The sequence below is a fragment of the Rhincodon typus genome, chromosome 40 (genome assembly GCF_021869965.1).
Source record: "Rhincodon typus isolate 14 chromosome 40, sRhiTyp1.1, whole genome shotgun sequence".
Taxonomy (NCBI): domain Eukaryota; kingdom Metazoa; phylum Chordata; class Chondrichthyes; order Orectolobiformes; family Rhincodontidae; genus Rhincodon; species Rhincodon typus.
Window position 1 is genome coordinate 2,561,815 of NC_063371.1, and position 18,768 is coordinate 2,580,582.

Sequence of the window (18,768 nt, forward strand, 5' to 3'; positions counted from 1 at the left end):
ACTCAAATTCACAGGCAATTTGTAGTAACAAGCTCTGAGGGTACAAAGGCATTTAGAACATCAGTTCCACTCAATTACTGTCTCTTTTATCCAACATTTCACAGGTTTCCACCACCTCCACTCAGTATTACCTAAGTAGTGCAAGCTGGGTTACCCAGCCTCAATCGCCACCTTGCTGTGCTCTTGATACCTGGGCCTGGGCTTTGAAATACCAAGAAACAAATGCTTTGTCTAATCAAAGTGCGAGCAAGAAGGAGTGTCAGCCTCACAGCTGATCCTTGTCAGGGACTGACAGGAGTGACTGGTGATTTGGATTGATACCCACGAACAATCCCCACCCGCCACACCACACCCCAAGATAATCAGGGAAACAGGCATACGGGAACATCATCACCCTAAGTCACATCTTGCCAAATTAGGAATATGGGAAACGGGAACAGGAGGAGGCTATTCAGTCCATCAAGCCTATTCTGTCATTCAACTGGGTCATGGCTGACCTACCTCAATGCCATTTTCCTGCACTTATTCCATATCCCCTGATATATTTAATATGTAAAAATCTATTAATCTCAGTTTTGAACATACTCAATGATGGAACATCCACAGCCCTTTGGGGTAGAGAATTCCAAAGATTCACCACCCTCTGAGTGAAGCAATTCCCCCTGATCTCAGTCCAAAATAGCCAACCTCTTATTGTAAGACTGTGTTTCCTGGGTCTGGGCTGCACAGCACCCCTTACTTAGCCAGGAAGAAATATCCATCCTGCACCTACCCTGTTCAACTATGTAAGAATTCTGAATGCTTCAAGGTGATCACCTCTCATTCTTCTAAACACTAGAGAGTACAGTCACAGCCTCCTCAATCTCTCTTGGACTTGGACATATATTGCCCATTCCTCCACTGGTTCCAAGACAAAATGCAGGGCTCATGACTATACAGAATTACACGAGTATATTCAGCATGAGGATTACAGCATTTCTAGATAATAAAGTTTACAGACAGAGATCAGTACTACTGACAGATCTATCTGTACACTGGCTGCCAGCCTGCAGTCCTGTGCCAAACAGGGCACATGCCAGTTTATCTCTAAACGTTGCACTGGCAGGTGCACTAGAAAATGAAAAAAATAGCTGAGCAGATTTTAAACACAGAAACTGGGTGCTAAACACTGTGACTGAACCCAAAGCTACATATTGCTAAGAAATCTCACTCACATCACCCAGCTGTGGCAAAGATACCAAAAGCTGTCTGTTATACCTCCATTTATGATGTATCTCAAGTTGTCAACTGCCCATGGGTTGCGATATTAATTCAAGGAGGAGCAGAGATTTTGATGAGCATGGGTTTTAAAGAACTGAGTTTTTTTAAATCTACGTGGGGGTTGCTGGCTAGACTAACATTTACAACCCATCCTGAATTGCCCCTGGGAGGTGGTTAGGAGCCATTTAAGTGGCCTAAGTTTCAGAGGGCAGTTAAGAGTCAACCACATTGCTGTGGATCTGGAGTCACATATACGCCAGACTGGGTAAGAACAGCAGATTCCTCCGCTGAAGCAACTGGGTGTTTACAACAATTCAGTATCTTATTAATGAGATTACCATTTGATTCTTCATTTATTAATCAATTGAGTGTAAATTCTCCTAAGCAGCCTTGAAGGGATTTGAACTCTTGCCTCCACAACCTTAGCCCAGCCTATGGATTGCCAGCTCAGTAACATTAACACTTTGCAACCATCCTCAGCCTCAGCGATGTGAGATAGTTCCCCACTAGAGTGCACCGAGGGAGAATAAAGAACGTGCAAGGACAAGTATATTGAAAGAGAGAAAACAGAACAAGAACAGACGTGATAGAGGTGAAAGGCAAAGCAGGTCACAATTGAGTGAAAGCCAGGAGTCTGATCATTCCTACCACGCAATGGGGCTTTCTTCCAGTATCCATCTCGCACTTCAACATAATCGTACCAGCACAGCCGGCTCCTGAACGTGTCCATTGCCGTGAAGTTTAGAATAATCTTAAAAAAGAAATGAGGTAAGGTCATGATAGGAACAGTCCCCAACTTGAAAATAGAGATTTTTACACTCATTTGAATTGATTTTGATTTTGAGGGGTATTATGAAACAGTTAAAAGCAAGCCAGCAGCCACATCGTACATCACTTCTGACCTACGTTAAATTGCTAACTCAATAAAAAAGAAAGGAGGCTTAATATAGGCTTCTTTTTTGTTGCTGTATGCTTCACAGCACTGTACAAACTCAATCTCTTTTCAATGCGCTTGAAAGCATTACTGCATCTAACCCACAATGGGTCACATTATAGGCTGGTTGCCAGCCAGGACTGTCACCAGCAGCCCGCATTGCGTGAGGATAAATGGTCACCTTCCTGCAGCTTTTCCCAATTAGTGACCAGAAGGCAGCCTCACTGCCCTGCAAGGCTCACCAAGCCCAGGGGACGAAAGAAGGCCTTCCAGTTCGAAAGCTGACCAGGATAACACAGGCAGCTTAGTGAGCGAGAGAGAGGTGGCACCATTTTGCAGTACCCTGTCTCTGGGTATATATTGCTCTAAATTAAAACAAACATGGATTCCGAAGGTGGGCTACGTTAGTGCTTTGTTTAAGGGTGAGTGATGAGTGGGATGGTGATAGCCTATGCTAAAGCCCGGGGAGACAGACTGTGCCTCTAAACCAGCCTGCAGAGTTGTTCTCCAATGTCTATGCCTTTAAGTCTGCACAGCCTCTCCTTATCACTTCTGCCAAAATGCACTGCTTCACACTTGTCTGGATTAAATTCCATCACCTATTCCATATTGTCAATTCTGCTAAACTATCCATGCCCTGATGTAGTCAACTGCTGCCACGCTTAGTACGATTGGGAGGTTTTGATTTTTCTTTTACCATGTTACATGTTTTGAGACAAGAAACTTCTACGCTATTGGCGGGACATCTGGATACAAAGCCATGGTCCCAGGGGTGAGAAGATAAAGCGGTTTCCCATTACGTCAATAATTTCCTGTTCTTTTTCCTGTTCCACCCACCAGCTTGTGAGAAACTTTGAGGGTTATGAGGCATCATTCCCACAGATGACCTCATGAATGGAGCTGTCCATTCCAGCCCCGTATCGGGAATAAATGCTGGTTATGGCTCATTGAAATGAATCACCTCAGGGGAGTGGCATCTATTGAAGGGAGGGACATCACTTTAACCCTATTTCAGACACAACCAGTTTCACACTAGCCCCAGGAACAAGGGCAATGGTTCCGGGGGTGAGGGGCATAGTTTGTGAATGGTTTGAATGGGTTAATAGGTTCAGGCTAGTTTGTGAACAGGGTGGGGTTTGTTGGGGGAGAAGTTTGAATGAGCTCGGGTGGTGGTTTGTGAATGGGTTTAGGGTGGTTCGTCAATGGATTTGGGAGGCAGGAGTTTGAAAGGTATTGGGGTGGCTTGTGAAGGGGTTTGGGTGGTGGTCTCTGAATGCGTTGGGGGGAGGAGTTTGAATGGGTTTGGGTGGTTTGTGAGTAACTTTTCCTATTGTACGAGGTTTGAAGACTCGCACCTTCTCTCCGGGAGTAACGGAAATCCTCCAAATGCAGTGTGTAAAAGATGAATAGCCATTTGGGAAGCCGGGAGATGAGAAGTTCCCCATGGAGTCTTGAAGTGTTTCCCCACAGGCTGTTGAAACACAACAAAAAGAACTTAATATCATTCATAAGTATGGAAACCATCTACTTTTGATCAAACAGTAATGTTTCAATCAGATCAACTGTACAAGAATTAAAAGACAAAGACATTGTCTTAAGAATTGATTCTTTGTGTAGTTTGTGACTTGAATAAATCTTCTGCTGATCTGGATCCACAAGATTGTCCTGCCTGGTGCACAAACTTAAGCACGCCATGTTTATATCCCACATATAAAAGGGAGTGGCTCTATAGAGGACTTAATTTCACAGAAAACAAATCAAAATGGGAAACTGCATAATTCCTCCACCAACAGATTCAATCTCAGCTCTGATACAGCCAGAGACTTTGGGAGTTGGTGTGAGTCAGTTGCACTACAGCAGGGCTTTCCAAACTGTAGGTCATGACCTTCAGTGAGGATGAGGTTTGAGGGTCAGAAGCTCTGAGGCAGAAACAGATAGAATGGTTTGTTTGTGTAAATCGAGCTGTTTGGTCATGTTGGGGCACAACTCCGAGGCAGCTGGGATTTGAACCCAGACCTTCCAGCCCAGAGACTGGGACAGTACTACTGCATCAGTCTGAGACTGCACTGAATACTAATGGATGCCAGTCCCCTTTTAATTGTTGCAATGAATTCTTAAACATGTTGAAGTACGTCCTTATGATTTGTACAGTGGATTCTGGTACTGAGGGAGCACTGCACCCTCAACAGCATTGTCTTTGCGGATGAGACATTAAACCGAGGCCGCCTTTTTTCCCTCTTGGGTAGGGGTAAATGATCACAATGGGAGTACTCCCTGGTGTCCTGGCCAATATTTATCCTGCCAACATCAAAGCTGTTTATCTGGTAAGTAGCATCTTGCTATTTGTGGAATCACCCTGTACATAAATTTCCACTTTGTTTCCAACATTATGACAGTGAGTACACTTCAAAAATACTCCTTTGGTTGTAAATTGCTGTGCAATGCCCTGAGATAGTAAAAGATGCCACCTAAAGGCAGCGGCTTTCCTCTCTCCCCTGAAGTTCTTTTGGTGCAAACTTTGGAAGTGCTCAATCACCTCACGGTTTTACTGAAAAGTTGCCCCCCCAGTTGTCCGAGAAGGAATGAACCCACACCCTCTGACCCACATCACAATCGTGTCATGTCTCCTCACAGCAGCCTCAAACCACATTAGATTCAATAACACTGAGCTATACACAGCCAAGTGCACTTCCAGACACCACACAGCCTTGTTCTAATCAACCTCACCAATTACTTAACAGTCAACAAACAAACCATCTTTGAGTTTTTTTTTCTGTGCAATTTTCCTCTTCCTTCCTAAGACTTTGATATTTCCATTATGTTAATTCTCCTGAAACTAGGATTGCTGGCAAGGCCAACATTTATTACCCATCCGAGTGGCCAACTCTTGTTCCTCGTTTGTAATCTTGTATCCTAATCGCCTTGAAGAGTTGCCAATAGAACATGATTTTCTGGTCCTCCTCAGCAGCTAGCCGGTCTAGAGTCACATGCAGACCAGACTAGTTAAGGACATCAGATTTCTACTCGGTTTTAAACTCTGAATTGCTTAGACTGGACAGCACAGAAACAGGCCATTCAGGCTCAAGCTGATAAGTGGCAAGTCACATTTGAGTCATACCAGTGCCAGGTAATGACCATCTCTAACAGGAGAGAATCTAAGCATCTACCGTTTAACATCCAAAGGAACTACCACTAATTAAGCTCCGGTTGTCAATGTCCTGGGGGTTGTCGTTGATCAAAAACTGCACTGAACCAAGTGTACAAATACTGTAGCCACAAAAGCAGATTGGGACTGGGAATTCTGCAGTGGCTAACTCAGCTCCTGTCTCAATAAAACATTTCCATCATTGACAAGGCACAAATGTGGAGTGTGATGGAATACTTCCCATTTACCTGGGTGAGTGCAACTTTAGCAACACTGAAGAAGCTCGACATCACCAGGCAAAAACAGCCTTCTTATTCTACAACATATTTGCCACCTTCAACATTCACAACAAACCCCACCCACCCCCCCACTCAAACCAGTGCCAGCAGTGTGTGTCATCTACAAGATGCACTACAGTAACTTATCAGGGATAGTAGGAACTGCCGATGCTGGAGAATCTGAGATAACAAGGTCTAGAGCTGAATGAACACAGCAGGCCAAGCAGCATCAGAGGAGCAGGAAGGCTGACGTTTCGGGTCTGGACCCTTCTTCAGGAAAAGACTCTGAAGAAGAGTCCAGACCCAAAACGTCAGCTTTCCTGTTCCTCTGATGCTGCTTGACCTGCTGTGTTCATCCAGCTCTACACCTTGTTATCTCAGTAACTTATCAGGCCTTTGATAGCATTCTTTATGACCTAGAGGGACATAGACAGCAGATATATGGGAAAAGCACTCCTTGCAAATTCCTTTCTAAGCCACATACTATCCCGACTGGAAAACATACTGCCGTTCCTTCAGTGCTGCTGGGTCAAACTCTTGGATCTCCCTCCCTAACAGCATTGTGGGTTTACCCACAGCATATGGACTGCAGCGGTTCAAGAAGGCAGGCTCATGGCCACCTTCTCCAGGGCACTCGGGGTGGTCAATAAATAGTGGTCTTACGAGCATGCCCACATCTTATGAACAAATAAAAAATTAGCCTGCTCCTACCCTTCTTCACCTCACCCTATCAGCATACCCTTCTGCTCCTTTCACTCTCAAGGACTTGTCCAATTTTCCCTTAAATTCACCATTGCAGGCTCCCAATTTTAACGCACCAGCTTTGCAATTGCAATGTACCAGCTCTCTATTCCAGATCGATTCTGAAGCTGAACTAAAATCTCACAGATTATCATGGCAGGGAATCGAATGCTCTTTCTATGGATTACTGTCTGTTTGTAAAACCAATACATTAGTGCTTCATTACAGTTAAAATGTAAGGGTACAGTGCCTATGACCTCCTGAACTTACAGGTGATGTGCATTTATACAGTGAGTGATGATGAACTGTTTGTCACAGTGAGCACCACTGTCTGCTTCAGTAATGATGAGGAATTCACTCTCCCTGTTAAACAGCGGCAGGTGGGACAAGGACAAAAGGAAGGGTGGAAGACAGTAGCAACTGCATGATAGAAGACTGTGTCCTGTAGGGCCAAAGTGCATGAAGATGGGGCATGCAAAAAGTAACAAAACTGGTGCCGAGAGCTGGTGTGCCGTTGGTGGATTTTCTGTCTGTTTCTTCCCCTGCGTTGGCTCCATGGCACTTCCTCAGCTGAAGTACTGGCTTTGCACTCACATAGCGTGTGTCATTCATGAATGAGCTGGCTGGACTGAACTCAAAGTGACTGATGCCAAGTGTGCCCAGGCTGCGATGCTACATTGTTTGCTGCTTTCCAATGCTACAAAGCAAACACAGTTTTGTTGATCTAGGTGCAAGGCATACACAGTGCTCTGTGGGTGAAGCGGGGTGATTTCCACACTCATCTACAGAATAGCAATGGATGGGGAGGGCAAGACAATATCCATGGGTGACCCATCAAGGGTTTAACTCTGAGGCAGGAAGGCAACAAATGTTTTCACAGGAATTAGAGCGTTCATGGCTGAGCCAGCATTTGTTTTCAATCTCCAATTTCCATTCAACTGTGTGACTTGCTTGGCCATTTCAGAGGGCAGTTAAGAGCCAACCACATTGCCGTGGGTCTGGAATCAGATGTTGGCCAGACTGGGTAAAGATGGCAGATTCCTTCCCAAAAGGCCATTAGAGAACCAGATGAGTTTCTATGACAAATCAATGATAGTTGTCATGGTTGTCATGACAGTTATCACCATCACTGTGACTGGCTCACAACCCCAGATTCTTCAGTTACTTCAAAAGTCACCTTCAGCATCCCTTCAGCGTCGCTGGGTCAAAATCCTGTAACTCCCAAATGAAAATGTGGGTCTACCTACACCGCATGGGCTGCAGCGGTTCAAGAAGGTAGATCATCACCACATTCTCAAGGGCAACTACATTTGGGCAATAAATGCTGGCCCAGCCTCCAAAGCCACGTGGATTAATTCAAAAAAATCCACTGAATTTAAACTCCACTAGCTGACGTTGTGGGATTTGAACCCGGTGTCCCCGAGCCTCCGGATTCCTCGTCCTGTGACATTGCCACATCTCCCCCAAGATGATCTAACTTGTTGGTTACACCGGTCAAGGGTGGCCACCCCTTAAATACTGCTGTTCATCTCGAAAGACCAGCCCAATCCCTCACCTTCAATGCATCACACTCTTCAGTGGGGAAAGCTGCACAAAAAGAAATCAAACTTTTCTTTCCAGTTTGGACCGGTTCGCTGAATAAGCATTCCAGCAGCAGAGAAAGCTCGCCCTGTGGTATTGTATTCTTTAATCAACTGAGGGCAAATAATGTCGGCAAGGATAGTACAGAGTCCGTGGGTCTGGAATGTGAAGAAAACAATAGCTTTTCTTCTGATGGATGGCAGCAGCAATATTAAAAATAAGGCTGAAAAGTGCTTAGATTGCAGTTTCCACAGAGCTCTGCTCCCTCTGAAGAATGTGCAAGCAGCCAAATATTTGACAACCCGACAGCATCTGGCTGAGCCAAGCATCTGGCGAGCACATGAGCAAACAGCTCACCCCATCCTGGCAGCTGGGATGCAGCATTCCTGATTCCAGCCCGACACTCCAAGGAATACCATGTCAGAATTTAGGGGGATATAGATTGAACAGAACTGCACATTATGGATGTAGAAACAAAATTGCTCTGGATTACATAAATCCTAATTTCCAGAGAATATGGCAGCAGTTTGCAACAGCTCAGCTGACAGAGATAGAAACAGAAATACTGGAAATCTGAAATGATAAGATAAAGTGTCTGAAGTGCTCAAGGGACTTTTGGAGAAATTTTGCCCAATTCCTTATCTGCTCCCCGAACGAGTCTTGCCAGGCTAGTTCTTGAACTGATGCTGACAGTATTCTACAGATCAAGCGGACACAGGGAGAATGTTGCTTTGAATCATAGAGTCCTTACAGTGTGAAAAGAAGCCATTCAGTCCCTCGAGTCCACACTGACCCTCCAAGAGCATCCCACCAAGACTAGTTCCTCGCCCTGTCCCCGTAACCCCGCATTTCGCAAGGCAATTCCACCTAGCCTGCACACCCCTGGGCAAAATAGCATTGCCAATCCATCTAAACTGCACATCTTTGGACTGTGGGAGGAAACCAGAGCATGCAACCAGAACAGGGAGAACATGCGACTCCACACAGTCAGCCAAAGCTGAAATTGAACCTGGATCCCTGGCACTGTGAGGCAGCAGCACTAATCACTGAGCCACCATACCACATTCTACTTCTGGGGAAGAGTAAAACTAGAGGCCATCAATGCAAGACATGCAACACAAGAATGCACAGCCAGAGTAGGCTTTCTGCTCCTATGATGCTGCTTGGCCTGCTGTGTTCATCCAGCCCTGCACCTTGTTGTTTCAGCTCCTCGAGTCTGCTCCACCATTCGATAAGATTATGGCTGATCTCCTTGTTGCCTTGACTCCACTCTTCCAACATTCCAAGCCCATGTGCCCAGCATAGAGGCACTAGGCACTCAAATCCAACTCTGCTGCACGGGACACTTTGTTCATTGGTCCAACACCAGCCCTGAAGCAACTTCCCCATTTGGGACTCAGCAGAGGCTGGCCTCAAAGCCTCCCCGAAGCGCTCAAGCACTCCTGAGAACTCCTGAGAGATCCCTCCAAATGAAATGGAGATGGCTCATCGGGGAAGACAGAAAGCACATCGAAAGACTTTGTCGCAGACATGCAGAGAAAAGTCCAGGCCGGAGGGAGCACACATAAATCTCTGAACAATCCAATCTACCTGACCCTCCAAGCACCACCTTCCTGCCCGACATGAGGCAGATCCTGCAGATTAGACTCATCAGCCATCACAGAAATTCCAAATTTGAAGTGGAAGCAGATCAGCCTCAGATCTGAGGAACAGCCTGTGGAGAAAGATAGCTGAAGGATAACATCTCCTACCTCAGATCCAAGTCTCCTAGATATCACAGCCAGCATTCCATCAGCTTTACTGATTACTTTCTGTACTTATGGCTTGTTCTGATAATTGGAAAGCACGCCACATTCACCACAGCCCTGAATCTCTGATGCCAAAGTATAAATAGCCTTGCTCTGTTCCATAATGCCTCTCTCCCCCTTGAGGGTGAACTCTTCATCTGAGATTCTGCCTTCCTCCCTTCACAGGACAGGAATCATGTCCTTGTTCTCAGGAAACCACACACCCCACATCCCACTCCCCCAGCACAAAGCAAATTGGACCCTTCGTCACTGCACAGCAAAATGCACATATTGACTGACTCATAATTGCAATGACCACACAGGCCCTCTTTAATTTACACAAAGACACGTTGTCAAGGCCTATATTAAATAACGCGGTTCCAACAAGGAGGAAGGACTTGTGGAGCCAGCCCCTCATGAGCAAAACTTGGCACTCGGCTTATCCTGTTGCCTTCTGCAGAACACCGTAAACTTAATGAAGGGCAATTTGCAAAGGGCGGGAGGGGATATCAGCCAGTCGCTTATTAACCTCTCACCGAATAAACAATCCTAATAACAAAACTGGGTCAATGTCAGCCTTTGCTGCTGTGCTTCTCCCTGCAGGCATTCATTGCTGAGTCAGCTGAATGGGATCAAGAAATGAAAAACACATTGGAAAGACCAACAGATCTTTCCAGTCGATGACCTCTTTCAGGAACAGCAAAATGTACATATAATCAGGTTGAGGGAGGTCAACCTAGCTTCTAACAGGGAGCAAGTCCCCATTTTACCATGCAAGCTTCGGGTTTCAGTTTCTGGAATGGGACAGACAATGAACTGGTTTGAACTGGCATCAGGTAACAGAGAAAGCAGCCTGAAAGCTCTTTGTCTAAAGATCAGTGCTCATAACATGTAAGAAGAAAAACACAACTTTGTACTTTTAAGTGCCATAACGGAACATGGCTGCTCCTTTAAATGAAGATTAATATCCAAAGTGTCTGCTTTATCCTCACAATGGTGAAAGGATATATGACCAAGGTACAGCCAGTCCCACAAGACATACAGCCGTGGTGAGCTGAATTGCAGCACACAGCTTGCACACACATTCCAGTGGATACGTACTGAGTGCCTACTGCAAAAGCACTTAGAAAACCTTACAACGCAGAAGGAGATTATTTATAGTCACGGTTATTGTTCGGAACAGAAACAAACCCTTCAGTCCAAATCACCCATACCGACCAGATATCCTAAATTAATCTAGTCCTATTTGCCAGCATTTGGCCCATATCCCTCCAAACCTTTCCTATTAATGTACCCGTACAGATGCCTTTTAAATGTTGGAATTATACCAGCCTCCACCACTTCCTCTGGCAGCTCATTCCATACACGCATGACCCTCTGTATGAAAAAATTAACCTTGGTCCTTTTTAAATCTTTCCCCTCTCACCTTGAACCTATGCCCTCTAGTTTTGGAAATGGAAAAAGACTTTGACTATTCATCCTATCTATGCTCCTCATGATGTTATAAACCTCTATAAGGTCACCACGCATCCTCTGACACTCCAGGGAAAATACCCTCAGCCTTTCCCTATAGCTCAAACCCTCCAACCCTGGCAACATGCTTGTAAATCTCTTCTGAACCCTTTCAAGTTTAACAACATCTGTCCTACAGCAGGGAGACCAGAATTGAATGCAATATTAGTGGCCTAATCAGTGTCCCGTACAGCTGCAACATGACCTCCCAACTCCCATACTCAATGCACTGACCAATGAAGGCAAGCGTACCAAATTCTTTCTTCACTACCCTGTCTATCTGTGACTCCACCTTCCATGAATTATGAACCTGCACTCCAAGGTCTCTTTGTTCCCCAGGACCCCATCATTAAGTATATAAGTCCTTCCCTGCTTTGCCTTACCAGAATGCAATACCTCACATCATGCCTGTGGCAAACTTTTATTCGAAGTAACCCACTCTTCCCTCTGGTAAATTTCCCAATAACCTTGCAACTATTCATCCCATGGTCAAATATTTATCCAACTTTCATTTGTGGGTTACTATTCAATCCATTCCTGCCATCCTTTTGGGCAGAGCCCGATTATTACAGTACAAAACATTTTTTTAAAAACTGCCCATTTTCTTACACTGTGATTCTTATCACACTCGATCCAAATCATAAAATGTACAGCCAGCTGTTAATGCAAACAACAGTGTTTTGGTTGCTGTTCCCTGTGTGGACCTGGCTGTGATGGTCTGTGGCTTGTTCTAAGCACTCATTTGCATGGTTTTTTTTAGATATGCAATGCCATTTGCTGTTAATGTAGGCTGTGAATGTGAAATAATAAAGACACAGTGTAGTACTTACAGCAAACATGGAGGCAATCACTTACTGGGTATACACCTACTTGCTCCATAACTCTAAACAGTTTTGTTTCAAACAAAGCACACAGTGGGCAGCAATCTGCGCACAAACGACTTAATTTTGACCGCACAATGCACAGCTTTCCCAATACCAAGTAAAATCTGTACTTATGAGGAATGTGTGATCATATTCTTTTACAGATAAAAATACCAGTGATTGGACTGGATCAGGTTGCCTATTTTCAGCATCTGGAACCAAATTCATGTTTTTCCTTACAACAAGAAAAACATACTTACTTCTGAGCAAGTTCACTGAACAGTGATTAGAATAGTCCTGAGATGAGGGCAATGTTTCATGAAAAGACAGCGAGTGGGCCAGATCTCTATTACCTCGTATTTAGAAGAGATGATCTAATTGAAACGTATGGACAGGGCAGATAGATACTGGGAAAACCTATCTCCTGGCTGAGAAATCTAAAACATGGAGGTCATAATCTCAGAATAGGGAGTCAACCTCTCAGGGCAGGACTGTTCATTCCAAGCATTGTGACTGTTTTGAATTCTCTACCAGACAGCTGGATGATCAGTGACTGAATAAATACAAGGAAGCCAATGGATTTTTGTGAACTATATGGGGCTGTCACCAGAAGGCCAAGTTGAAATTATTCAGTTGCAATCTTATTGAATAGTGAATAGGATCAAAGGGCTAAATGGCTACAGCTCCTATTTCTCATGTTCCTCCTGACACAATAATTTAAGCCAGCCAGAAATTCTCAGATCTGTGCTGGCTACATGACATGTAGAGGGCCCTTAGCCTTCTCTCTGTCGTCAGCAAATGACAGTCAGATGCTTCTCTCAGAGCACAGGCAGCTCTACTGTGGTGCACCCTGGGGAGCTGAAAGTAGGAGTGGGCCTGTCAGTCAGAGCTCCACAGCAGCCATTTCTCCCCTGGAGCATGCGGTCCTAAAGTTTCACCCCATCTTAATTACACATTTGGGCACTGGCCCTTAACAACTATGCAATCTACAGAGTTCTGGTTAACCAACATACACAGCCATACATTGACCTATTGTTGCCTTTCTCGTAATTCCATAGTGTTGAAAAATCGATTAAAAGAAGTTCATTCTCACCCTCCCTCCATCACCCAAGATACTGAATAGATCCCCAGCATCAAAATAAACTGGACAGGTGACTCAAAATGAAGCTGAAGTTGGGAGAAATGGGTTTAGAGGGGCTGATATAATTCTTTCTCTGCAGGTGAAGGGAAGGGAGTTTTAGTGAGAGTGGCAATGTTCCCATTTTGCACTTGCACAATTACAGCTATGAACAGGAGGAACTTCACATCATTTTAGTGATGTTGGAATGAAGGGAAGGCTATTCAGAGAATATGATGGAGTGGGGTCAAATTTAGGTACATATGTATCCTGCAGTTTCATCACTGACTGTCTAAGTTAAATCCTTTGGATAGTTAACACATTGCACTGGGAGCCACACAAACTGGATGTGATCTGCTCGAAGAAGCCTCTCGGGCATGATGCGCATCCAGCCCTTGCCGAATCTGTGCTATTTTTACAGATGCCTCCACGCCACCAAGTACCTTCTCGGCTGACACATCATTCCCGAAGTTCACGGCTCAGTGATATTTGTTTCTGTGATAAATATAAGGAACTCGAGCTACAGTTGCTTTCTCAGCTCCCGCTTGCCAAGAGACAAGTCAGATTCTCGACTCACTGCCAATTTCATTGCAGCCAAAAGGATTAAGCGATTAGGGACTCTGAAACACATTCTTCTTTCAGAATCCTCTCAATGACAACGGGTTAACGTCTCCTTAAGACAGCTTCAATCTCCCAAACACAGATCAGCTGGAAACTGAGCCACATTGAACACAAATGCTCATCTGTCTTGCATTAATATTGGGGGAGGTGGGGGGGGAATGCGTTTGGAGATGAACAGTTGCGTATTCTGCCAAAGATGATTAGAGTACGTCCCATTCCAAAACAGAAGGACGCACAAGTCTTCATCTCAACTGCTGGTGTCCCAACATACCCCAAAGAGAGGCTGACACTTTCTCAGAAATATTTTGCTTTTGAAAAGTTCAGTAGACGTGGCTGCTGTGGGATTTCATCCAATGATTTCCCTCCAAGCTGACACGTTAGGTGATGAATGGTTCATGCACACAACGGAAGAACTTCACTGGTCTCTGGGCGTAACTGAAGCTGAAACCAGTTGATTTCCGACACTTTGTACAGCCAATAAACTCACTCCTTGAAATCAACCCAAACAAACAGACGTCACTTGGATAACAGGGTCCAAGAATAATAAGGACAAAGTGAAAGGATCTTTAGAAGACAGAGATTAGTTGAAACATATATCTCTTCTTCCCCGAAGGGAGAGAAATGGCGGGTGGCTGGTATCATTCATGGCAATACCATTTATGAGAGTTAATAAGATGAGGATTTTGTAACTGAAAGCTATTGGTCAAGGTAAATCGGAAGATCAATAAAATGTTACTCCAAAATATTTGCTAACATACTGGAAGATTCTGCAATTCACTCACAACACAATCAAAATATCCAGAGCAGAAGGTTTATCATATGAAGCTCAAGGGCGAGATTTTATCTTTGTGTTGCAAAATTTTTTTGCTGTTAACTTGCATTGTGCAGAATACGCATCATCTCTAAACAATGGCACACATTTAATGGGTATCTTTTACACAGAAAAAGGACACAAAGCGTTTCACTGGAGTGACAGAAATAACATGTCATCCGTATTAAAACCAAGATATAATGCACCGATCAAAGGTGAGACCCTGAAAACCCCAAACTCCTTGATAACATTTTTAAATCCTAAAAATCGAAGCTACGAAGCCTGGCACTTACTGAAAGTAATTTCCAACATCTGCTGTCAAATGCAACCCAACTCTTAACCTACCACTTAATCCCGAGCCCACACTGCCTCCTTCAGGCTAACCCTCACCACAACTCCATGCTCAGCCCCCGACCTGCCCAACCCCTAACCCTTCACCAATCTCAAGCCTAATTTTCTTTCACTGCTACTATTTCCACAGCAGGTCAACAGATGACTTGCCCCCTTTGAGTAGGCAGGATGATAAAGCAGCAGAGAGAGGCATAAATTCACAGTGCTTGTGATCTATCAGAGCTTGCATTTCTTTGGAATACTGTGAAACCTGATCTGCACCTTCATTTAACTCACAACGGTTACACAATGAGAAACGTGTCTGTGTGTGTAATTGAAAGACCAAACTTGTCATAATATTGGATTCAGAGCTGGGCTTCTGCCAGGCACAATATTAGATGTCTCCCCTGATAGTTGCTTTATGAGTCTAATCATAGGCTCCTCTGACTGGTAAACAGAGTTTTGTTAGTTTGAAGGAATTGTTTTAGTTTAGCAGCACTAATTTTTGGGAAGGAATGAAGGACTCACTGACTTTGACATGGTGAAAGACACCATGCCAAAATGCCACGCAATGCTCCATAATGGCCTTTAATGAATCTGCAGAACATAGAACATTACAGCGCAGTAATTCGGCCCTCGATGTTGTGCCGACCTGTGAAACCAATCTGAAGCCCATCTAACCTACGCTATTCCATTATCATCCATATGTTTATCCAACAACCATTTGAATGCCCTTAAAGTTGGCGAGTCTATTACTGTTGCAGGCAGGGCACGCCCTTACTACTCTGCCAGTGTTTATGCTACACGCAGACACAGCTCCTCACAGCCTTTCAGCTTTCCCTTGAACCTAAACACAAACCTACGACTACACAACCAGGTGAAAGGTGTCCTCACTCTATTTTCTGTACACAAAACTACACATAACAATCTAATAGGTGCAGACCAGTGGCCACAACCTTCATTTGACCATATTTAGATACTGTAAGCTGCCCTGGCCATCAGACCATAAAAATGATATCAAGTTACTGGAGAATGGTGCAGAAAAGATTTGGATAGTTGATATTCAGAAATGTGTGGGTATAGATATCAGGAAAGGATTGATAGACTGGGGCTTTTCCCTCGTCAAAAATGAAGGCCAAGGGGTGACCTAATAGATGTGATTAAAAGGTTTTTGATGGAGTGGATACAAAAAATGTTTCCTCTTGTTGGGGAAAGAGCAGAACCAGAGGCTGCCAATATCATAGTCCCCAAGAAATCCAATTGGGAATTCTAGAAGGAACCTCTTCACCAGAGAGTGGTGCAGAATGTAGAACTCGTTCCCATAGGGAATTGCTGAAGTGAATCACATCGATGTATTTAAGGGAGAGATAGATAAGAATAAGAGGGAGGGGGGTTAGGATGGTGGATTTACAGGAGGAGAACAAGTGCAGCATAAACACTGGCAGGGAATACTTGGTACAAATGGCCTGTTTCTATGCTGTACGTCCTATGTAAGCCTACATTCGTAAACTATTCCCAGCAAATCAGGATTCGATGGCCCAACTTCGTCTTCCCTTTATTCCTCCTGGAGACCCCAGACAAGAAGAAACCTGAACATAGCTTGCACACTGCTCGCCCAAAACAGTATCTTTGTTTCAATGGTCAAAATTTGTGGGTGGTGGGTTTTTTTTTAGCAGGGGGGCTGGTGGCAGCAGGGAGAAGAGAGAGAGAGAATGTTGGCCAACAGACCAGGTAAACAACTTGTTCCTTTTTCAAGTCTTGCATGGGGCTTTTAATGTTCATTCTAATAGGCCTCTCACAGACAGGTCCTCAGTTTAATATCCCATCCAGCCAACAGCACCTTCAGCTACACCATACTTCTTCAGCGTGTTGTGCGTGATATATCACAGAACTTGAACCCCCCCACTGTGTTAATGTGAGCCAAGACCAGATGCAGAGTGGCACTCTGAATGCTTTGTGACCTTATACACATGTATAAATGTCTATGTATATGAATATCGTTATGACTCTATTCCTCTTACTGCCGCCTGGGCATACACATAAGAAAGACTTCATCAACCGCGCAATTTGAAGACAATTTCTGAGAAAAGAAGGACACACTTTGCCAGCTGACAGATTGAGAGTGTGCAAAGGCTGAACTCAGCATGCATCCTCCATCTAACCTTTTGAGCATCAGGTTTCACCCAGAGATGTCAGGCCACAGCTGGTTTGCATCATGCAACATCTGTAAGCAGGATCTCATGTTCTGTTAGTAGGAACACCTCAACTACACCACAGCAGTGAGGAGCCGACCAGCTCAGAGCTCAGTAAGGGGCGAGTGGACTGAGGGGTTTGTGCTGTCAGGACAGAGATTCAAATCACACCCTCCCCCTTCACCCCCCACCCCCAATTTTTATTTCACCTCTTTACCTCCGTGAATGATCATCCTTGGTACTATCAGCAGACCATTCTGCTGCTCAGGGATCTGTGCTAAAGGCTGTATAGATCAAGTGAGGGTACCATAGCGATCAAATGTGATAGCTGTTATCTCAGAATGGTTACAGTTCAGGAAGAGGCAATTCACACAGCTGTGTCTATGCTGGCTCTCCGCAACAGCAAATCACCTGGTCCCACTCTCCTGCCTTCCTGTCCCCAAACCCTGCAGACTGTTTCTCTTCAGATAATGATCATTTCCTTTTGAAAGTCATCACTGAATCTGCCTCCAACACACTCTCAGGCAGTACAAGTCCTTCGTCAGCCATGCCTGCTCAGGCTATCCCCGTGATGGGTTATTCCACATTCAAATCACCCCGCAGCCCATCTTACCTGGGCATCTGTACAGCTTGCGAGCCTGGCTGATATCTCCCTTGCTTAGTCGCGTCCGCTGTCCTATTGGGGGTCGGACGCCATTCTCGTCGTACCGAGGAAGGATAGTGTCGAGGAAAATCCCCCTGGAGAGAAAAAGCGTGTCATTTAGTCAGATGGAACCCAACCCCATCCCACTGAGTCAGTTGTGTCCTTAGGCAATGGACAGAATGAACGTGAGAGGACAGTACGCCAGTTAGAATGGCTAGGTCATTCAGACTGCCAGTTGTCAAAAAACTGGAAGTACATCTGGAGCAATCATACTCACTTGGGAGCTGGAGACAGCAAAACTGAATGATGGGAGATGGATGGAGATACACTGTGGGAAGGAAATTACAGGGAGAGAGAGTGAGGCACCGAGAGGTCGAGGGAAAAGATAGAGGGAAGGGAGATGCAGGGAGACAGATTGAGGAGGAGAAAACCGCAGGCAGCAGTATTGGAGGGACAGACTTAGGGAGTTGGATGCAGCGACTAAGGATTTGAAGGAAGTCAGAAGAAAGATCACTGTGGGGGAAAAACTGGGGGTGGGAGAGAGACTGAGGGATGGGAATGAAGGAGAGGGGGACTGAGGGATGTGAGTGGGGAGAGAGAGACTGAGGGATGGGAGTGGGGGAGAGGGAGACTGAGGGATGGGAGTGGAGGGGAGGGAGACTGAGGGATAGGAGTGGGGGAGAGGGAGACTGAGGGATGAGAGTGGGGGAGAGGGAGTCTGAGGGATAGGAGTGGAGGGGCGGGAAACTGAAGGATGGGAGTGGAGGGGAGAGATGACGGATTGCAGTGAAGGGGAAAGAGACTGGGGGATGGGAGTGGGGGAGAGGGAGACTGAAAGATGTGAGTGGGCAAGAGAGAGACTGAGGGATGGAAGTGGGAGAGAGGAAGACTGAGGAATGGGAGTGGAGGGGAGGGAAACTGAAGGATGTGAGTGGGGGAGAGAGAGTCAGAGG

The 18,768-nt window shown here is 45.1% G+C and overlaps 1 protein-coding gene across 1 annotated transcript in view; it reads right to left on the reverse strand.

Annotated features, from left to right (window-relative positions):
• LOC109911454 (bone morphogenetic protein 1-like) overlaps window positions 1-18,768 on the reverse strand; it is a 115,198-nt gene that overhangs the window by 20,164 nt on the left and 76,266 nt on the right. The window contains exons 8-10 of the mRNA XM_048618704.1: window positions 17,786-17,910; window positions 3,550-3,665; window positions 1,909-2,011 (exon numbers count right to left, since the gene is read on the reverse strand). Coding sequence (XP_048474661.1) covers window positions 1,909-2,011; window positions 3,550-3,665; window positions 17,786-17,910 — 344 coding nt within the window. The remainder of the gene's footprint in view (window positions 1-1,908; window positions 2,012-3,549; window positions 3,666-17,785; window positions 17,911-18,768) is intronic.